The sequence below is a fragment of the Glycine soja genome, chromosome 13 (genome assembly GCF_004193775.1).
Source record: "Glycine soja cultivar W05 chromosome 13, ASM419377v2, whole genome shotgun sequence".
NCBI lineage: Eukaryota > Viridiplantae > Streptophyta > Magnoliopsida > Fabales > Fabaceae > Glycine > Glycine soja.
In genome coordinates, this window is record NC_041014.1 from 19,657,022 (window position 1) to 19,680,861 (window position 23,840).

Consider the following 23,840-nt stretch of genomic DNA (forward strand, 5'->3'; position numbering starts at 1 on the left):
TATTTGCCATTTGTTGTTAGCCTTTTTGACTATGATGACATTGGCGAGCTAGGTGGAATACCTGACTTCTCTAATGAAGTTAGCATTGAGGAGTTTGCCCATTTCTTCTTTAACAACTTTGCACTATTCTTCTCACATCTTTCCAAGTTTGTGGCAGATAATGTTGGGATGGATTCCTGGCAGGTCAAATGGCTGCCAAGCAAACAAATCTATTTTTCTGTGTAGCATGTCAGCAATGCGCCAATGCTCATGGCTGCTGAGGTCTCTACTGAGTTGCACACATTACCCGGGTTTAGGTTTGAGCTGCAGCTTGACGAGCTCTTCGATGGGTTTTGGGCCTCTGTTAGAAGTGTTGTCGCGCTCATCTATATCAAACTCATTGTCTAGGCTTGCTTGGTAGACAATTAAGGCTTAGATTGGAGACCCTTCGTTCACGCTTATGACTTGAGTACCTTGAGTCATTGTGGGGTGAGGCTTGGTAGGCTCCCTAGTGGGAGGATAGAGTGCTACCTTTAGGCTCTTTGCATAGCATTGTCCTGCTTGTTTTTGTTATGCTTTAATGGTTACAATCTCCCCTGTCAGGGTAGGAAATTCCATTTTCAAATGCGGCATGGAGACTATGGTTCCAAGCTCGTTAAGTGTCTTCCTGCTGATCAAAGAAAAATATGATGTATCTGCATCAACAAGTAGATATCTTATTATGAAACTCCTTGAGAGCTGGCCTTGACCGAAAGTGGTCATTAAGTCCATGTAGCCTCTGGTCTCTACTCTCTTGCCTGTAAAGCCAAGGAGTGGACCGGCATAAGGGTGGACAGTGTTAGAGGAGACCTCAAGCCTCTGGAAAGTTCTCCAATCTAGGATAGCAGTGGAGTTTCCTTGGTCGATGAGGACCTTGGACACCATGAAGTTTGCAATGATGATGGAGACAACCATGGGGTTGTCCTGGTTGATGGGGTTGATACCCTTGAAGTCCTTATCCGTGAAAATGATAGGAGGAAGACTCCGTTGTGATTGTGTGTCAACAAAATTAATGTCGATGTCCCGAATTGCTTGAAGATGATGTTTTCGGGACTGACTGGATTGTCCTTCATAGGAAAATCCGCTTGCTATGGTGTTGATTACACCTCTAATTTGCTAGGCGGCTTCCTGTTCTTGTGGAGGTTGTCACTTACGCCTTTGCTAATGGTGTCTTTATCTTCCTCAATCTTCCATTCTATCTCTTCTTCTGTCTACTTTTTGGTTCCTATGCTGCTAATTTTGGTGTCCTTCGGGTCTTGCTCCTACTTGGTGGTTGTCCGGCCTTTTGACAAACTAAGCTAAGTACCCAGCCTGTATAAACTTTTTTATCTAGTCCTTTAGGGCCCAATAGTCTTTTCTATTATGACCAATACCGCGATGATACCTGTGGTATTTGGTCGCGTCTAACCCCGACCTGGGAGGTTTCATGGAGAGTAGCCTAATGGGTACGTCCTAGTTGAAAGCTTGGCTTGCCTGATTGGCCGTCAGGAGTGTGTAGTGCTTGTACCTGGGCCCTTTTGGAAGAGGTTGGCGCTTGTCTGGCCTGTGCCTCTTATTCGACTTGTGTAAGTCAGTCTTAGTGCTTCCTTCTCACTTGTCACACTTTTGTCTGGCTTGTTTGACTTCATTCCTGAATCTGGACATTTCTTCCATATGAATGTAGCCTTTAGCTTGTTTGCGCAACTCGTCCATGCTACTGGAATTTTTTTGCACAGACTGTTTGCGAACTTGTCAGGTCGTAGGGTGAGGAGCATGGAATGTAACGCTACCTTTGGGTCAATATTTTGGATCTAGACGATGGTACACCCAAATCTGTCCATGAATTTTCTGAGAGACTCGTCGTCTGCTTGTCGTAAACTGGCCAAGGTGGTGAGATCTACTGGATATGTATTATGCACCGAAGTGTTCGATGGGGGTGTCGAAGCTGTCTATGGATCTAGGTGGGAATCCACCATACCAGATCAATTTCGTCCCCTTGAGGGACATTGGAAAGACACGACAAAAGATTGCATCGTCATTGGTATGTAGATTCGCCTGAGTCAGGAAGGCATCCAAATACTCATCTGGATCTATGGTCCCATCATATCGCTCTAGGTTGAGTGGTTTCCACCCCAAGGGTATGTCAGCTTCCATAATGTAGTCGACGAAGGGACGCCGACGAGTAATCCACCCTACTGGGCAGTGCATATGGGAGAGACTTAAGTCATATAGAGTGTTGAGTGTGTGTCGGGGGCGTGATTCTCATTAGGTGTGCTTAGGCAATGTGTGGGTAGAGAGCTCGTCATCCTAGGGATGCCTAACATGAGGCTCCAGTCGATCATGGTCATCCTTTAGCCTTAGTTGGGACACGTTTGGGTGGACGTGGCCAAAGTGGGATCATGGACTTTGCACGTCAGCTTTGAGAGTGACCTTTATTAAGAGGACAGGAGGAGGGACCTGCAAAATAAATAACTCTAACGCTCAAGTAAGTATATGAGTTAGGAGAATAAGAGAGAGAAAACATAAGAGCGTATGCACAAGCGTGTTTGTTTGTGTGCTGCTGTGTGTGGGATGTGTTGAGAGTTAGATGGAACCTGGTATTTATAAGAGAAGAGTGGAGTTATGGGTCCTTGTTTGTAGGGGCTGTTATAGCCTTTGCAGATAATTCTCAACTTATAGATAAGATCTGATAGCTTATAGATGATGTTAGAGATAATACGTAGCTTAAAGATAAAGCTAGTAGATAATTGTACCTTATAGATAATGTGTAGTTTGTAGATAATTGAATATATGCCAAGAGATAAGGAGATTCAAATATATTCAAATAATAAGAGGTTAGAGATAACCTATCACTTAAGGAGCCCGACTGTTAAGGGCCGAGTGTTTGTGCTCCTATTCCAGGACTGACATGGAGGGTTGACACGTGTCTCGAAGTGTCATGTAGGATGCCATGTGTAGTTTTGTAGACCCTGAATAGTCCATATTTGTAATTTGCAGTTTGGATCAAAACAAGAAAACTTAGAGACTAGTGTTGTTCTAGGTGACTTATTTCAAAAAGAGCATAAGAGTGATTCCATGAAATCTAAAATTCAAGTTGATACTGTTGGACAAGATTCTTCTAGTGTTAACGTAGAAAACATTGGAGACTTTGAGCATAAAAGTCAAGAAGTCTGGATAATAATTTTGGACGTTATAGCTTGATCATAGAGGATGATGGCAATAGAAGCAAGGAATCTACACAAAAGAATCAAAAGACAGAAAATACTTCAGAAGACAATACTTTGAAGCTTGAAATGGGTGGATCTAAGGTGCATAGCACTAAAATTGGTTGCAACACATCAATACATATTTTGGACACCAATCCAAAGGCTCCATGTGTGGTTGAGAAGACAATTTCTCTTAGAAACTTTGTTAGGGAGAAAAGTATAATAGCAGTCTCCATTATGTTACGTCATCTTTCTGAAAAAAGATATAAAGGTGTTGTAGGTAATTCTTCTAATGTGGGTAAGGATGCTTCATATTCATCCAAAGACAATGAAATCAAGGAGGTTTATGAGAAGACAATGGAGAAAACAACTTGAAATCCCTTAAATTATATTAAAATAGCATCTAATGTTGATGCTGAAAATAAAATTATCCTGACGGACGAACACATAACTAAAGGTTCACCATTACCCATAGCCATGAAAGGAATGATTATAGTGTACACAAGTCTAGGGTGCCAATAATGTAAAAAGGTTAGGAAGTTTTTGTATATGGAAAGGCTTAGATATGTTGAAATTAACATTGATGTTTATCCCAATAGGACAAAAGAGTTGGAAAATAATTCTAGATCTACTTTTGTTCCCAAGGTTTTTTTCAATGAAATACTTATTGGAGGAAGTACACTAAAGTCCTTAAATGAGTTTGGTGATAGAATTCAAGGTATAGAGATGGAAAAGAAAGAAAAGAGAAACTGAATATTATTTTGGATAATGCTCAAATGAGCAAATTAGTTACAAAATGTGCATTTCTTGGCTTATATAGCCATTAATCCTATATCTTTAATATTCCCACAAGCTGGAAGGTGTTTGGTGTTGAAAACACTTCTAGCTTGGAGAAGATAATACATCTACATCAAAAGAAAAGGAAGTAAAGGCTAAAAACTAGAATATAGTTAAACATGCCAGAAATACATCGCCCAAAACAGAAATATAGAAATAAATCAAAATGTAGGTGCGACCATGGTACATAGCTCCTAGAAGTCTTTGACCAACATCATGTAGAAGCAAAGCTTCATGGTGAATCAAAAGTGATTCAAAGATGTTTTGATGATAACAATTATGATAACAAAAGATGATGACAAAGGTGACGACAAAAAGCTCAAAGGTCAATCAAAGGATGAGTTCAAGATATTCAAGAAGAAATCAAGAGCAAATTCAAGACTAAAGAGGAAAAGTTGAAGAACACTTCAAGATTCAGGAAGAAGGATGAATTCAAGAATCAAGATTCAAGGATCAAGCTTCAAGAATCAAGATCAAGATTCAAGATTCAAGAATCAAGAGAAGGCTTAATCAAGATAAGTATGAAAAGGTTTTCTCAAAAATTGAGTAGCACATGGTTTTTCTCAAAACATGTTTACCAAAGAGTTTTTACTATCTGGTAATCGATTACCAGATTGTTGTAATCAATTACCAGTAGCAAAATGGATTTGAAAAAGTTTTCAAACAAAATTTACAACGTTCCAATTAATTTCAAAAAGTTGTAATCGATTACAATGTTTTGGTAATTGATTTCCTGTGCATTTGAACGTTGAAATTCAAATTTAAATGTGAAGAGTCACATCCTTTCATATAAAAGCCTTGTGTAATCGATTACACTAATTTGGTAATCGATTACCAGTGACTGTTTCTGAATAAATCAAAAGATGTAACTCTTCAAATAGTTTTTGACTTTTTCAAATTGGTTTTTAAGTTTTTCTAAAAGTCATAACTCTTCTAATGGTTGTCTTGACCAGACATGAAAAGTCTATAAAAGCAAGACTTTGTTTTGCATTTCAATCATCTTGAACACTTATTCATACAATCCTTTACAAGCCTTGAATCTCTTTGAAATTCTTCTTTTTCTTTGTACCAAAAGCTTTCCAAAGTTTTCTGATTTTCTAAACCTTGAAAACTTGTGCTATTCATCTTTTCATTCTCTTCTCCCTTTGCCAAAAAGAAATCGCCAAGGACTAACCGCCTGAATTCTTCTTGTGTCTCTCTTCTCCCTTTTTCCAAAAGAACGAAGGACTAACCGCCTGAATTCTTTTGTGTCTCCCTTCTCCCTTGTCAAAGAATTCAAAACGACACAGTCTGAGAATTCTTTTGATTCTTCCCATTCTTTTATACAAAAGTGTTCAAAGGACTAACCGCCTGAGAATTCTTTTGTATCCCCATTCACAAAGTATCAAAGGTTTAACCGCCTGAGATCTTTGTCTTAACACATTGGAGGGTACATCGTGGTACAAGTAAAGGGTACATCTACTTGGGTTTGACTGAGAATAAGAGAGGGTACATCTCTTGTGGATCAGTTCTAGTGGAGGGTACATCCACTAGGGTTTCAAAGAGAACAAGGGAGGGTACATCCCTTGTGGATCTTTGCTTGTAAAAGGATTTTTACAAGGTTGAAAGAAATCTCAAGGACCGCAGGTCGCTTGGGGACTGGATGTAGGCACGAGTTGTTGCCGAACCAATATAAAAACTCTTGTGTGTTTGTCTCCTTCTTCCCTACTCTTTTAATTTTCGCTGTGCATTTTAATTTCCGCTTTTACTTTTGGTTAAGTTTCTCTTCTACTGCTTATTCTCTTAACATCATAAGTAAAAGCCTTAGAAGAGCAATTTTTTAATTAGTAAAGATTTAGGAATAATTAATTCAACCCCTCTTCTTAATTATTCTGAGGCCACTCGATCCAATACATCAGCCTTCTCAATCTTCTTCTAAGAGTCCAAAGCAAGCATCAAAGGTCAAAATAAGCAAATCAAAGCTTAACCACCAAACAAAGGCAACAACAAGGGCATTTCGCAGAAGCTCAAATCATCAAAGCTTAACCATCAAGAGCAAAAGCTAAACAATGCTTAACCACTCAAGATAGAAGCAACCAAGGCTTAATCATCCATGGAAGAAGCTAAAATAGTACTAAACCACCATGGACAAAAGCAAACAAAGGAATAGTGCTTAACCACCACACATGGCAGAAGCTACAATCATCAAAACAAGCCTAAAAGGCTAAAAACAATAAGCCAAAACAGGCCAAATATCAATGAAACAATGAAAAGATAAATCACCAAACAGTTGGTGTGCAGCTTTCTGAAATAGTGCAAGACTTCAAACAGTTGCAATATATCTTCAAATTCTTCAGAATCATTTAATCATACACCTTGTAGGCAAAATTGGGCAATGCTAGACATGGAGAGAACCTTGAGGTCTACCAAACTCAAGGGCATCAAATTTGACATTAAGCCTAAGAAAATAGTTCCATATGCATCGTCATCAGAAATTGTCACTCACGGAGGAGGAAGGTGGTGCATGGCGGTCAGAAATCACCTCATGGCAGCGGCGACCAAAAACAGAGGGGTTTTGTTGTGGACGTAAAGGTGAGTTGATTGGTGGTCGTGAGGGTGGCACACGATGGCTGGAAATCGCCTCACGGTGGTGCGCAACGGGGATGAAAAAATTTATTAGGGTTTTGTTGCGAATTGTTAGGAGAATCTATTTATCAGTTTCATTTTTCCAAATTCAATCAGTGGTGGTTGGAAATCAGAAGTGAAGGTGATGGTTAGGGTTCATAAAAAAAATGATGGATCTAAAAAAAGGAAGTAGATAAACAAGATATGTTGTAGACCTGAGATGCAAATGGTGGAAGAAAATGGGAGATTGATGTGAAATCGAAAATGGGACTGTCACAACGTGGGCCACGACAAAACAACGAAATAAAAAGATAATTTGTTTTTGAATAAATGGAAAACTTGGGGAGCTGCCACCAATGTTTATTTAAGGAAAACATCGGGAAACTAAAGAAGGATAAGGAATGATTTACGGTTTGAGAAAAAGGATTCGGGGGTCGTTTACGCACGAGGAAAGTATTAGCACCCCACGCGTCCGTCATGAAGAAGACAACCTTTAATCAAGTGTGCTAAAAATAAAGTAACTTTTAATTATTTCTTCCATTGAAAACATGAATTATACTTTGTTATATTATTATTTTTATTTAGAAAAGAAAATAATTTTTTTTTAAAAAAGGATTTTATTTTTTAGTTTTTTTTGTCGACAAGGGATTTTCCCTCACTCCTACGTATCTCCAGGTACAATAAGAAAATCAGACTTACGTAGTGCTTTGTAAAAAAAAAATGTTTGTATGTTGAGTTGATTTTATTTTATTATTATTTTTTTGAATAATTTTGGTTTTGTGATAAACTTTGTGAAGTCAAGCAAGTCGTAAATCCATCATGACATTCATAAAATTTACTTACACTCTATTGAACACTACCAAGCAAGTTGGAGGAGATTTAACATGGAATGCATGTAACTTTGAGGGATTATTTATTTGAGAATGTTACCATTTTTAGAAAAGACTTTAGTTTTGTGGTAAACTATGTGAACTCAAGCAAGTCGGAGACCCAACATGTCACTTACAAAATTTACTCACAAATTATTGAAACACCACCAAGCAAGTTGGAGACCCAGCATAGAACGTAAACGTCTACTAAAGAATGCTAATGTGGATTTGCAAAAATAAATAAATAATTGACATAGTGATAGGAAATCAAATAAATAGAATGGAAATAGAAAGAGATAGAATAGAAGTGGGGAACATACTTAGTAATTAAGGATGCAGGATTGAAACGTGGGGAAAGTAAGATGAATAACGAGATATTTATAATACAATATTAATTAAACTAACTAACAAGCTATGATAAAAAAAATTACACTGGACAATAAACGATAGAGACAATAAAGAAATATAATAAAATAAAGAATTATTCACTAATATGTATAATTATTTTTTTTTATTTTTTTCTTTGTTTTATTTTTTTTGTCAAAGTGAAAGAGTTGACTTTGACTTAGTTAACACTGACGGAATGCTGACATGACGAGCTTAATCACCATCCTAAGTGGCAGGATGCCTATATAAAGAAACGAGTTCACTTCATAAGAAAATGGGCTAGGTCCAAAATAAAAGCAAGGACATGTGTTGAAAAAGGTAATGTAAATAACGATCTTTATTTTATTTCAGACTCCACTAAAATGGGCTAGGCCCAAAATGAAAAAGGGGTGCATGTATGAAAGACGAGATGTGTAAATAACATTTCTATTTTATTTCTTGTCAAAAAATGGGCTAGACCCAAAAGTAAAAAAGGGTGCATATATTAAAAATGGAGTGTAAATAACATTTCCGTTTTATTTTAGATTTTGCAAAAATGGCTATGCCCAAAATGAAAAGGGGTGCATGCATGAATAATTGGGTGTAAATAACGTTTTTATTTTATTTCGAGTTTTGCAAAAAGGGCTAGGCCCAAAATGGAAAAGGAGTGCTTGTATTAACATATGGGGTGTAAAAAAAAATTGTTGTTGTTGTTTGTTTTTTTTAGGTTGGGTTGGAACCAGGTTAGGACGACCCGACCCAACCCGCATTTAGGCATTAGGGTTGAAACAACCCTAGATGACCTAACTCCCCAAACGGCGCTGCAATAGGAGAAGCCACCATGGAGGGTGGCACGTTTCCCCGGCACCATTGGTGCATGGCGCCGTGATGCAAGGCCGCCACGGGGATGGCAGGGGCGATAGTGGTGCGGAAGAGGCCCACGGTGGTGGCGCACTAGCTTCATCGGAAAACAAAAGAAGGAAGAAGAAAAAAAGAAAAGAAGAGAAGGATGATGGAATGCGAAAACACCAAGAAAAAAAATGATATCATCATATATAGATCTCGCTAGTGACCATAGGTCTAACTAGCGAGACGAACGGTGAGGCTTGGTAGGAGAAGAAGAAGAAGAAAATGAAGGAGATGAAGAAAAAGAAAGAAAGGGGGAGAAGAAACGCGTGAGAGAGTCAGGGAATGAAGGGTTACCTAGTGACCCATCTATCTTCTCTAATGTTCTGAATTCCATAGACCTTCCTTTTAGGCTTTTTATGTGTTGTCCTGTCTCTCTTGACCTAATGGGCTCTCTTTGAGAGCCTAATAGGTCACACAATATATATATTTTTTTCTCTTTTTTTTTCTTTTAATGTTTTCTTTCTCTCTTTGTTCTTTGACTATTGTGTTTTTTTCTTTTTAGGTTTTCTTTCTTCTTTCTTTTTCTTTTTTTTTCCTTCTTTCTCTTTTACGTTTTCTTTTTTTAATTTTCTGTTATTTTTTTCACATTTTCTTTCTTTTTTAATACCTTTTTTTTCTCTTTTTTTCCTTTTTTCTTTTTTTTTTTATTTTTTCTTTTCTTTTCTTCTTTTTTTATACTTTTTCTTCTCTTTTCTTCTTCTTCTCTTTTTTGTTTGAGAGGAGTACGGGCATAATTAGAATCTGACAGGGACCAAGAAACAAAATAAAGAATAAGGATGGAGAAATTGAGAAATTATATGCAAAGCAAGAAGAAGAAGAGGAAATAAGGTGACAACGGAGAAAAAATAGTATTGCTCCGATACCATGATAGAATTCAAGGTATAGAGATGGAAAAAAGAAAAAAGAAAAAGTGAATAATGCTCAAATGAGCAAATCAGTTACAAAATATGCATCTCTTGGCTTATATAGCCATTAATCCTATATCTCTAAATCTTAGATTATTTAGAATGTGAGTTTAGGCCTAACTTAACTCCAAAAACTAACTTAAGGGATGATGATTGTCCCTCACTGATGTACTTTAACTTGATTTTATCTTTAATTGATGTGGAATTTGGATTTTTTTCCCAATATTTGACGAGCTTAATGAGAAGATTGACTACCTTATTAATGAAGCACAATCGTTTGAATGCCTAGTTCCACCACTTTCTGAAGAGGATGATGTGTCTAGTAATGGGGCACTTGATGAAATGGCTCTAATTAATTATCCGCAAAATGAAACAATGCATTTTTGTGAAGGATCAGTTTTACAAAATGCGAAAGTTTATTAACTACTTTCTTAGCTCTTATCAGAAGGTCAATATTTGGAAAGGAAAGAGGTAAGCTTGATCTCAAGTTTCAAACACGTTCTTGTTTGCTTTAATATATTCTCATCAGCAATCATTTAATAGCATTTATAAAATTTGGTTTCCCCAAACAAGAATAGTGATGCAATTAACATCGAAGAAAAGTTGGTTTATTTTGTGTGATGTCTCATAATTTAAAGCTTTATTATTAAGTTAAATGTAATTGGTGTGTGAGAAATGAGAATCTAATTGCTCTTGATTTCTTTAACCACAGAGAATACTTAGACCATGGTTTAGCTTAATTTTTTATTTAAATTGTAGGTCTATGGTATTGTAATTCCTATTATTAATGTCTTGTTAACATAACATTAAGTATCTGGTAGATTTCTTTAAAAGATATTATTTAGGTTAATTAAAATTTTGGCCTTTGTGCTCATCATTTTTCTATTTAATTCCTATATGAAAAAAAATCTCTACCTGTTAAGTCTTATATGACAACAAGTTTACAAATTAATCCTTATCATTTACTAAAGTTGTAATACTATTATATTTTGTCTATGTATTACATCATTTTTTGTTTTAATTACTTTTAAAAGTTGTGCACTTTATTTTGGTCTCTACATAAGAACAAAATTATACATTTTTGTTCCTACAGTTGACATTTTTTTTTTCATTTTGTTCCTTGTATGAAAAACAATATCACTATTATAGCATTAATAAGCAGTAGGGACTAATTTGAAAAACAATTATTCATTCAGGAATCAAATGTAGAGTTTTTTTTCATGAAGAAACTAAATGAAATAATGTCAAATATAAGGACTAAATTTATATTTTACATTTTTTTTATCAAATTTTCGTTTAGGTTGTTTTTCTATCCCTTCATCTTTTTTTTTCATTCTTTTCCCATTGTGGCCTTTTATATTACAAACAAAATATAAATGATATACCTTCCTTTTTAAGGGTTTTCTTTCTATCTAAAGGTTATAAGATGTATAATTTAATGATTTTACTAAATTGGTTTTTCATGGTTTTTCCTTTCTTTGAAGGAACTACCTTATTGTACATGTTGATTACCTTTTCTTATATAGCTTGTTCTTTTTAGGTGTTTTGTTCTTTTGTTGCAGCAATGGATTGGAATAATTGATTTATACATGTGTGATTTTTGTGGTTCATTTAGTATATTTCTAGTTTGAATTGATTGGTGATCCACCTCTGTAATAAAAGATAAACCTCCAAGAAAACTTATTTTCTTGAACTTGGCCCATATCGCTTCGTGGGATGCTTTTGTATGTTTCCTTTATTCCATGATGTGATTGGAAGGGGAGATAATTTTTTAGGATATAAAACAAGGTAATTTGTACTTCAAGTCTGTTTTGTGGTGATATTGCTTTGTAATGAACATTAACTTACACACTTAAACTTTGCAATCCATATGCATTTATAAGCGTGTTTATCTACATTGATATTTGCTTACAACTGAGCTAACTATTGGGGAGAGTATATTGAGACTTTTGAAATCTAATGATAATGAAATTGATTTAGTATCTTCGTAAAAGTCGTCATTTGATTAACATATGTCTATAATATGAGAGTTAGAGTTGGAAATGTATTATGATTTAGGTTTTTTTTTCTTTTCACAAACGTGTTTTAGGTTAATTCTATCAACAAATTTACCTTTTAATAATTGTGACATGTATCTTGTTCAAAAGCTTTTTCTGGAGCAATTGTTTGTTTTTGAAATTTTAATTTTCCTGCATTTATAATCACATGGTTAAACATATCATCCACCTTTTATCCAACTCATTTACAATCTCTATCGTCAAAATGTCTTTTCTATCTTCCTTATTCTTATCTAATGGTATAGGCTGTCGAGTTTGCGCGAAAACTTGCCAGCATACTCTTCTTTCAGCATGTTCTTGACTGAGTTCAAGTACTACTCCATTTGGTGTTTCCACTTTCTGTTTTTTTTTTTTCAAACAGATATGAAAATTATTACCTATTTCAATGATTTTGTTTTGCTTTAGTGAGAATCTATTTGAGGATGGTAATCACCTATATCGATTTTCGGATGACGATCCAACTGTGGCACCTTTATGTTACAACATTCCGAGGGGAATAATTACTGTGAAACCTAAGCCTATGACTGAAGTTGCATCAAGGTTGAGGCTTTTATTGTATACAATGTTTGAAGCCTATATAGCTTTGAAGATAGACGTCACGTTGACTATAGAACTATGCATGGAAGTGAAGAATTTGCAAGGTTTTTTTATCTATTTTTTTTTGGCTTATTTTAAAACTAAAAGACGCCATTAATGATGAACATTCATCTAATTGTTCTTAAAATTTTACATTGTTATTTATACAACTGTTGTTTTAGGTATCGAAGAATAGTAGAAGAGCTCCAAAGAGGAGAAATATGGGATTTGTCTAGAGAAGAGAAACTTGCTTTTTTATCAATCTATATAATATGATGACCATACAGCAATCTTAGTATAGGGTCAACCTTCCAGAGCATTGGAAAGAAGGAAATTATTTGGAGACTTTAAATATGTCATTGGTGGATCTACCTAATCACTTTTGGCTATTCAAAATGGTATTTTGAGGGTGAACCAACAACAACCATCATATACCTTTATGCGCCCATTTAATGCAAAAGATAAGCGTTTAAGGGTAAGATATAAATGTTCTTTATTCATTCAATATTGAAAAAGAAAGTGTACATTTCTGATTAAGCTTTGCTTTCATTCCCATGGTGTTAGATTTGTTTCATACTAACATTAAGGCCTTTCTTTAAGTACTAACATAAAAGGCTCTTTAAAGTTTTTTTTTTATTATTATTTAGACCTGAACTTTTCCTTTTCCAAAACAACTCCTTTACTTAATTGGAATTTTAGTGACTTAATAATATGCTTACAAATCTAATATAAAAGGAAATTCTGTTAAATTTAGAGGGAGAGAAAGAGAGGATAAAAGGATGGAATTATTTAAGTTAATTTGATTGATTTTAAGGTGCTTAGGTTATGTAGAATATCTATATATGTAGACTCTTTCTAGACTAGGGGAATTATATCCAATGAATTGAGAGAAATGATGGGTTTGGTCTATATGCTTTCATGATGAAATATGATTAGCAATGCTATTGATTAAATGCTCACTTTTCAATTCTTTTTTTAAGTGTTGCTAGGTGTATTTAGCATTATTGCTGGTGCACCCAACATTCTAAAAAAATGACAAAATTGTTCTTGTTTGATTTTCCTCTTACGGATCAAGTTGATTCGGAAATCTCTTACAGATCAACTTGATCCGTAAGAGGAAAAATAATTAAATATATTTATTTATTTTATTAATTATAATATATTTATAAATATTGATTTATTATAAATAATTAATTTTTTAATATATTTTTTAGAATAAATTTGTTTAGAAGATGATATTAAATACTTACTCAGTCCCATTATAATTATTGTTTAAGATTATTTTATACATATTAATAAAAATCAATAAATACATAAAAAATAATAATTAGTACTATATTAAAAATTAAAATACTAACTACTTTATAATACATTTTTTTACATGATCATTAGTATAAGTGGGAAAATAGTAATTATAAGAGAATTTAAAAATATTAGTACGTTATATAAAATAAGTATCTTAGATAACAAATGATGTCCATTTTTTGTTTAATTTTTTGTACGAAAATATTAATTTATTTTTTTGTATGACCTCTACTCATGATGTCCATTTTTTGTTTAATTTATTTTTTTCTACACCCTTTTCAACTTCTTTATTTCAATTATATTTAAAGTTATATTTCAAATTATTTTTTATTAGTTGGTAAACTAAGTTAACTAGACCATTTATAATAATTTACATATACTATAACTAAGTTAACTAGACCATTTTAATAACACGCGTGTATATAGACACAAATGGAATACACAATCAATGGAAATAAATAAAACTAACATTACTAATGAAAATAAATAAAACCAACAATACTCATGAAATGGGTTCATGTACAATATCTGTATATACATGGAATATCAATAAAAAAAATATGTACATAAACTACGCTTGATCTGTGTGCCGCCTGCGTCTAGACCTAACATATACTAAATGGTCCTGTGTCACACTCCTGGCCAACCTAAGGCATTCTTCGATCACCTCATGTGTCGATGAGCCAGGCGTGACCACCCCTGGACTCAGATGGCACTCCAACCTCTCAGCAATGTCATCACAAACTTCCTGTTACATACAAAACAAACTGATTACACAAATTATTATGCAAATATTGAGGTAAATGACATAAATTATTAGTATTACTTACCACTGCATGTCTAGGCTCCTCCGCAGATGTCGACAATGCTCCTGGCTCTGGCACGTGAGGGATATCCGTCTGCGGGGCCTGAGGGATGACTTGGGGCTGCAGGGCGTGACAATGAGGCAGAGGATCTAATGCGTGGCCTAGTGTAATGAAAAGATGGGAGATGCGGAAGAACCAGTCCATGTAGTCACTAGAACACTGGCCTGGCACAACGCATACCTCACCTGCTGGAACAATATGATCCTCGTAGTGCATCCACCTGTCGTGTATATCATCATACGAGACCCATGAATCGATAGGAGGAGAAGGAATGGTCTGCGTGTAGCCAAACTGCCGCACGACCCTCTCCGGTCGGTAATAAACAGCAACAGGCCCCCAGCGCAAGAAACCGGAATAACATGATCTGACGTGAAAGTCCCGGACCTCCCGGTGGTCCCCATAAGGGATCCAACAAACATCCAAAATCTGGAGTCGATCCAGGCGCTCCCTGTACGCCGGCGTACGAATGCTCTTCAGGGTCTTCTTGGTTGCAATCCACCTACACGCACACGGAGAATCCTCGTCGTACTCCTGTTCAGCAGTGGAGTCCACGACCGACGGAAAGTGCTCGTAAATCCAGCACTACAGATGTAACATCAAAATTATAAATATTAATAATGAAAGTGTAACAAAATTTAAAGTTGAACATTGTTGAGGTTGAACGAAAAAAAAAACATATTTGTTCCCTGCAACAGTGTGATGTAACTGCCAACCTGTCGGCTGTGGCTCATAGATGCATCGTTCAGCTGGTCGTACATATGCACCAAAGCAGCCACTCCCCAAGCGTACCTCTTCGTCATACTGAGGTCACGAAGGGCCTCCAAGTAGAAAACATGGACATTGGTTGCACTCTTGTTAGCAAACAGAGTGCAACCCAGAAGGTGAAGAAGAGATGCGCGAGTCGCAACTGTCCAATGACCTGCCTGGCATCGACGCTCATATATATCACGTACCCATTGCAGGCATACGTAGGGTCTGCGACACTGGGCTGTCTAAGCCTTAGCAGACTCTAGAGAGACCATCAACAAGTCCACCAGCATCTGAACCACATCGTCCACGTGCAAGGGCTCAAAAGCGTGTAAGTCGCCAATCACGGGAAGATGGAGAAGCGAGGAGACGTCGTCCAACGTAATGGTGAGCTCTCCCACCAGGAGATGGAAACTAGACGTCTCCTGGTGCCACCGCTCCACAAATGCGGACAAAAGTCCCCGATCGCCGGTGTCTACTGAACACGCGATCAGAGGACTTAGTCCTGTACTAGCAACAAGTCCCTTAAGGGCAGGGACATGCCTGCCTAAACTGTGGACCTTCCTCCCATGAGAGGATAGCTTCAATTCAGGTTGCTCCTGAATTGAAGTATAAAGGAATGCAAAATTTGTTAAAATCATCATTTAAAGGAAAACTAATTTCAATCATAAAGTATAATTTACAAGTAACTAAAAATAAATAGTATAAATACCTCTCCCGTCCATATGCTGCAAGCAACGTGATCCGCATACAGGGTCAACACGGATGGGTCGCTCGGACCACCTGGAAATCCCTCATGCTCATCCCCAGCAGCCTCTGCGCCTGTGTCCGCAGGAATGTCCTCTACAGCAGCTGGTGCCTCCATCGGGTCATCCTGAACATCTGGCGCAGGGATGACTGGCTCATCGTGCGCCACAGTCACAACGACTCGCTGCCTCCATGCGGATACAGTAGGTTGTCGACGTTGCGAAGCATAATCGGAATCATCACGATCTCCTCTGCCCACACCTCTGCCAGTAACCTAACCTAAGGCATGACCTAATCCTCTGGTCCTAACCATGATCTGCAAATGAGTGACGCAAATTCAATCACCGATTTCATTCACTCAAATTTCATTGGTCTAACGCAAATTTCATTGACTGAAAGTTGCGCAAGCTGTCAAGCTTTCATTGATTGTAGGACATGTATGTCAAGAAAGGCTACACATGTTAGGCTTTTATCGGGTTAGTTTTTATTCAGTACACTATATGATTGAATGGAAATTGATTATGGATCCTAATATTATTGATATTAGATGAACAAAGCCAAAGAAAGAAGAAATCAATCTTCTTGAAATGGAAGCAACTCCTCATCTTTTGGCAAATAGAAGCCTCACTTATGTGGACTGGTCAAGCTATATGCTTATTCATTTGGTTCAACCTATAAAGGAAGTACATGGTCATAACTTAGTTAAAGGATACTCTATCCTTTATGAGCTATTTCTTTTCTAATACTGGCAGTGAAGTGCATTCCTATGAGCCCCAAGCAATTGAAATATTAACTACTAAGTAGTTTACCAAGTGTTTTTATGATTCATTCTAATATCTCATGCAAGTTGTGATTTTTTTAAAACTTAAACGGTAAATTTATGGAAGTGATTGTTGTATGACCAAAATTAATATTTACTCCAATATGTTTTTAACGTGGTTCAGTTGCTTTACCTGCTTTGCCATATTTCTATTTTTCTTCTTCTTCAGATTTGATCAAAATGCTTATTGCTCTAAAATTTGCATTGAAATGGAAAGTGTTTGATATAAAACCATTTGTATGGAATAGTTGGTTCATCATTTGTGATATTATATTATAGCCGACCATGTGGCTTAGAGTTCTAAATAACTTAAGGTTTTGGGATAGTTGGTTCATGATTCCAAATGCATTTCTTCACATACAGGCTCAGAGGTTCTAAGCAAACTACCTTATGTTAATAGGATGTTTTTCCTTTTGGTGGTGATCAACCATTGAACATGCTCGGTTTCATACATGTACTGCATCCAATCATCAAAAATAAGTGGGCAAAAGCTTGTGTTGGGACAGCCACGATCATCTCCCAGGTAGGCTCACTCTTGGTACTACATAGTTTCATCATGCCAAATTCCTAGTTCTATCATGTCAAATTCCTATTTCCTAGTTTAATCCATTAATTGCAAGTATTTGCATCTATCTATCTATCTATATATACCTGTTGAGTTGTATGCCTGAACTGGAGAATTTGGATTTTCTATTTCTATTCATTGTTGTTCTCCTCTAATTAAATTGTTATATATGAATTTAGGTACAAGAAGCTGCAGATTGCTTGGGTGCTGACTGTGTGCCTCGATATGTTGAGATGAAGCACATGGAAGATGGCTTATAGGGAGTACATGGAAGTTGGCTTATATGAAGCACATGGAAGTTGGCTTATAGGGATATCAATCATATTGGTCATAACTTAGTTAAAGGAAGTACATGGAAGTTGGCTTATATGAAGCACATGGAAGTTGGCTTATAGGGATATCAATCATATTGGTCATAACTTAGTTAAAGGAAGTACATGGAAGTTGGCTTATATCAAGCACATGGAAGTTGGCTTATAGGGATATCAATCATATTGGTCATAACTTAGTTAAAGGAAGTACATGGAAGTTGGCTTATATAAAGCACATGGAAGTTGGCTTATAGGGATATCAATCATATTGGTCATAACTTAATTAAAGGAAGTATATGGAAGTTGGCTTATATGAAGCACATGGAAGTTGGCTTATAGGGATATCAATCATATTGGTCATAACTTAGTTAAAGGAAGTAGATGGAAGTTGGCTTATATGAAGCACATGGAAGTTGGCTTATAGGGATATCAATCACATTGGTCATAACTTAGTTAAAGGAAGTACATGGAAGTTGGCTTATAGGGATATCAATCATATTGGTCATAACTTAGTTAAAGGAAGTACATGGAAGTTGGCTTATATGGAAGCACATGGAAGTTGGCTTATAGGGATATCAATCATATTGGTCATAACTTAGTTAAAGGAATGAATTTGTATGCAATTACATAAAAGGCAATTACATATTCGCATTAAATCAAATAAAGTATTTAGCAAATAATTAGCATACATTCATGGCAATTTGTATGAAACAGTAGATATTCATGACACTATTTATCAAATATTTAGCATACATTCAGAGGTATCAAATAATATTTGGCAATTTTTCAATTAAAATCAAACTGTGAGTTTTACGGATCAGGTGATCCGTAAACATTTTCCAGATCAAGTTGATCCGGAAGATGCTTACGGATCACTTGATCCGTAAAGCTCCCAGCAATTTCTGACAGCGGTTTCCGCCATCGCCGGCAACACTGGACCAAGAAAGGTAAGGTTCACGGTGCTTACCTCGACGGTGGACGCTAACCTCCTCAACGACGGCGTTGCTCTTCGCAGAAGCTTCCTCGTAGCACCACCGCAACAATGGCAGCAACCTCCTCAACGAAGAAGAAGAAGAAGAGGCACAAAGAAGATACACAAAGAATGAAGAAGAAGACACACAAAGAATGAAGAAGAAGCAGGAAGAAGAAGAGTTGATCCGAAAGAAGAAGAAGCAGAAGCGGAAATGCGGGGAGAGAGAGAGGTTTCGTTTTTTAAAAAAAAATTAGGGAGGGGCATTATGGCCTTTTCACAACAATTGCTGGGTGCACCTAGCAGCACTCCTTTTTTTATTAGGTGTCCCTCCCTTTCCTCGAGCCCCTTATTCATTTTGCTTTAGTTTATGGTACTGGATCTAGACCAACACTCCCATGCTATTCTCCCGGAGATCGACATCGACAAAGAATAATGGATGCAGCCCATAGTTTCTTAAAAAGTGGAGGCCTTTTAATAGATTTTATTGCAAAGGTTGCATATGCAAGTAAGATCCTTAAATAGTAGGTTCTTTAAGGGATTGTTTATGATTGGTGTGCTTTAAGTTATTTAAATTGTGAAATCATGGAATATTTCATGTTCATGAACACACTCTCACATCTCAAATTCTACACTTAGTTGAATGGTTTAAAGTATAAGATTTTATATTTTGGATAAAAGAGCAATATCACTTAAACTATATCCATTTATGTATTTATGTGAAAGTTTGAATAAATATGTGCATGCATTCCACATTGTGATTACTTGTGATTGTTAAATGAAATAGCTTATAATTAACTTGTAGAGGTGCATTTCATCTTTTACTTTGAGGATCCTAAAATTTCTACTTATTGATACTTAGGTTTAGCGCAGATTTGGGTAAGAATGAGGTTGAGGTCTTGAAGCATGTGTCAAACTACTTAGATCCAGTTGACTCAGAATTATTATTAGACCTACTTGCCACTTCTGAGTTGAAGGTGACATATCAGTCTTATGATTGGGGTTTGAACTGCTAGTGTGTTTTAATCAAATTTGTCATCATTAGACCTGTATTCATACTAATTGATTCTGCCATCCAAAGTACTAATGTAATCAATACCATATGCTAAATTTCGTGCAAAATTCGTACATTTTTTTATTGAAAGGTACATGATGTAGGCCAATAGGTCCCTAGAAAAATTGGTTATTATTTTTGTGTGTTTCATCTTCCTAACTATAATAACTTCTAGGTTCTATTTATTGTGAAATGAAACTTATAATGACCCACCAAATATACTCCGCAATTCACATTTAAGCGCTAGATTGTGGAGATAGTGAGCAATGTCAACTCTCGTGTTTAAACTTTTGCATTCTTGTATACATGAATTCTATATTTTTTAACTTTTGATGACCTTGTTCTTCTAAGTTCAAATAGGTCTATTGTTATATGTACTTATAAGTAAGCATTACCACGATTATTGTATCACCTTAATAGTGTATTATTTATCTAAAAGGTTTAATGTCCTTTATATCTTAATGTTTTTTTTTTATTTTGGTCCATTAAATTTTAAAAATGGTATTTTGATTTTTTATATTTCAGAAGGATTTTATTTTGATTCTTTTAGCAAACATATTTAACAAAATTTTTTGACATATCTATTAATGTTAATTAAGTGAAACGACAATGTTTCAAACAATGATAATTTTGGTCCTTTAAAATTTTAAAATGGTTTCAATTTAGTCTATTTAGTTTTTAAATATTTTTATTTTGATCATTTAAGTTTTTTTAAAAAAAAATTCGTACCAGTAGGGTCAATTTCATACATATATACTCAATGTATACTTCTGATAGCATATCATCAATATATTTAAGATTAAGTTATGGTTCTAAAAATGTAAATAATCAATCAGTTTAAAAATTTTGATTATTTAGCATTCACAAAAGGTTTTGATGCTTTTAAGAAAAAAGATAATTAATTATTTAATCTTGATAATTGATTATTCGAGTTCAAATAATAAATTATTTGATATTAATAATATAGAAGTTTTCTTTCTAAAACTCAAGTTTATCGAAGAACGAAATAACAAACTATCCAAAAACGAATAATAATTTATTGAGAGACAAAATGCTTTTCTCTCTAAAATAACAACAAATTTGTTCGACATCGAATACTTATTAACCAAATACCAAATTATTTCATTTCAAAATTATATTATTTTAAGTAAAAAAAATTGAATATGTGATTAAACAATTTCAAAATAATTTCTGAAACATTTCTTTAATAAGATTATAAACTTCTTAAAAAAAATTATAGCATATATATATATATATATATATATATATATATATATATATATATGTATATACACACACACTTTATAACATTCTATTTTCGATATATTTTTTTTCTTATTTAGTATAATATATAGAATCTCACAAATACGTTTTATTTTTAAATAAATAAGATCTATATAAATCCCAATCAATAAAACAAATGTGTTAAAAACAGAATATTAGAAATTATTTTTGCTAACACCTCACTTTCTCAAGATCGAAATTCACATATTTTAAAACCAACTTTTTTTTATGCCGGAACATGTTACTAATGTTACTTAATATGAAAATGTTTAAGCCTCCTAATTCACTTTTGGCGTACACACTACGATATGAGTGTACACGTTAACAAGACAGTGACTGAATTGGTATTACACAAAATTGAACTATTTTCTGGTTTGAATTCTAATAAAACGCCAGGGAAATATATAGAAAATATTAATTACACTATTTTTCCCTTTAAATCTTGTAAAAAACCATCAAGCAGCAATTTTGATCTATCTATTCCTCACAAGTCTTGGAAAAAACCAAATCAAGGGTATATCAAATGCAACATTGACGCCTCTATCTTTAAAGATCAAAATGCTTTTGGGGCGGGAGTTTGTACTCGTGACAGCCAAGGTACTTTTCTAAAGGCTAGAACAATGTGGTTCCCTGGAATCGCAGAACAACACGAGAAGCTGAGGCTTTGGCTCTGCTGCATGCTCTTCAGTGGACGTGTACCTCGCAGCTAGCAAATGTTGTTTTCGAGCTGGATTTTAAAACAGTTCTTGATGGTATAAACTCCACAACACATGGCTTAATTGATTTCTGTTGTGAACCAATTTAGACAATTTAATTGAAATTGTTAGTAGTTACCTTTCTGTATCTAACTAACTTCATTAGTTGTTATAAAATAGAAAGGTGTGAATAACATAGATACAATGAGTGTGCATCTATTGTGCAAAAGCCTAAATCTTCTCTTTCTCTCCATAACTCGTTCCGGTGTGTATGAGTTCTTGCTATCAATAGCTCCAACAAATTGATATCTAGAGCGCGCCTAGGTTCAAGTGCAAATTCATGTAGCTATGAAAGAAAAGTAAAGATCACATCAAGAGCAACAGTGGCCGGCAATAGTGGTGTTCCGAGAAACCTTCCAATTCTTAATCGCAGGAATTGGGATCGATGGATAGTGCAGATAAGAGCCTTGTTTAGATTTCAAGATGAGCTTGAAATTGACCAAGTGCAAGTTCCACTGAATCACAGAGAGCAGAGCACAAAGAAGTAATCAGAAGGGATGGGAAAGCATTATTCTTGATCCATCGATGTGTAGATCCCAACATATTTGAGAAGATTCAAGCATCATCTTTAGCAAAGGAGGCATGGGACATCCTAGCAAAGTGTTACACAAGTGGAGATAAGGTGGGAAAAGTGAGACTTCAATCTCTGAGAAGACAATATGAAACTGCAAATGAAAGCCATTGAAAGAATTGCAAATTACTTCACTAGAGTATTGAATCTTACCAATCATATGAAGAGTTGTGGTGAGAAGATCTCAGACCAAATTATCATAGAGAAGATCATGAGGACCCTGATTCCAAGCTTTGACCACATTATAGTTGCTATCGAAGAGTCCAAAGATGTTGAAAGCATGAAAATTGAAGAATTGTGAGGTTTATTGGAAGCCCAAGAACTGAGGTTAATCGGAAGAGGAAGTGTGAAACCTACAAAACAAGTTATGTAGGCCCAAACCTCCAAGAAAGGTAGCAGTGACAAAAAGAAATGGAAAATTCCATAAGGGCAATTGGAATTTGAACCAGAAGAAATTAAAGAGTTGAGGTGGAGCAGAAACTTCTCGAAAAGGTACTGCAAGATTTTCTAATAGCAAAGATGGAAAGAAGGGATTCGATAAAAGGAAGATTCAATGTTATAATTGTGAGAAGTGGGTATGTGGATGAGTGCTGGCAGAGGAAAGGGAAATAGGTCAAAAACAGTAAAGAAGAAGCCAACGTGGGTCAAGATGGAGATTTTGACTCTGATCCAGTACTACTAATGGTGACTATCGGTGGTGGAGATCTTCATTCTGAGGCTTGGTACTTAGATATTGGATGTTCAAATCACATGGTAGGCCGTAAAGATTGGTTAACTGATCTTGATACAAGTAAGAAAACACAAATTAAACTTGCAGATAGCAAAGCTCTAACAGTAGAAGGTATGGGAAATATTGTGACAAAGAGAAAGGATGGGAAAGTTGCATTAATAGAAAATGTACCGTTTGTACCAGGAATGAAATGCAACTTGATGAGTGTTGGCCAACTGATAGAGAAGGGATTCTTAGTCATCATGAAGCTTGATTACCTTGAGATGTATGATCAACATCAGAGATTGGTGCTCAAGTCTCCACTGTCTAAGAACAAACCTTTCAAACTACAATTCGACCTGCTAGGGTGAAGTGTCTAATTGCAATTGAGGAGAACAAGGAGAGCTGGCTATGGGATCTCAGGTTTGGTCACTTTAACTTTATAAGCCTTAATCAATTAAGGTCTAAAGATATGGTGATTGGACTGCCAAGGATTGTTGTACCAGAAAGGGTGTGTGAATCATGCATGATAGGTAAACAATCTAGACTCAACTTTAATTCCTATTTGCCTACGAGATCTATTGACTAGTTACATGTGATTCATTTTGATGTATGTGGTCCAATGGAAGTGTCTTCCTTAGGTGGAAATCTGTATTTTTTTACTTTTGTGGATGAGTTCAGCAGGAGGATGTGGTTGTATTTGATCAAGCACAAAAGTGAGGTCTTTGCAACTTTAGAGAAATTCCAAGTAATGGCTGAGAGGCATAGTGGCAAGTAGATCAAGATCTTGAGGACTGATAGTGGAAGAAA

The 23,840-nt window shown here is 35.5% G+C and overlaps 1 protein-coding gene and 1 pseudogene across 1 annotated transcript; both read left to right on the plus strand.

Annotated features, from left to right (window-relative positions):
• The first annotated feature begins 1,815 nt into the window (after positions 1-1,815).
• Positions 1,816-19,673, plus strand: LOC114381677 (annotated as a pseudogene).
• Positions 19,674-23,002: 3,329 nt separating this feature from the next.
• On the plus strand, positions 23,003-23,401 carry LOC114381678. Its single transcript, XM_028340912.1, has one exon. The coding sequence runs from the start codon at positions 23,003-23,005 to the stop codon at positions 23,399-23,401; it is 399 nt and encodes a 132-aa protein (XP_028196713.1).
• The last annotated feature ends 439 nt before the right edge of the window (positions 23,402-23,840 follow it).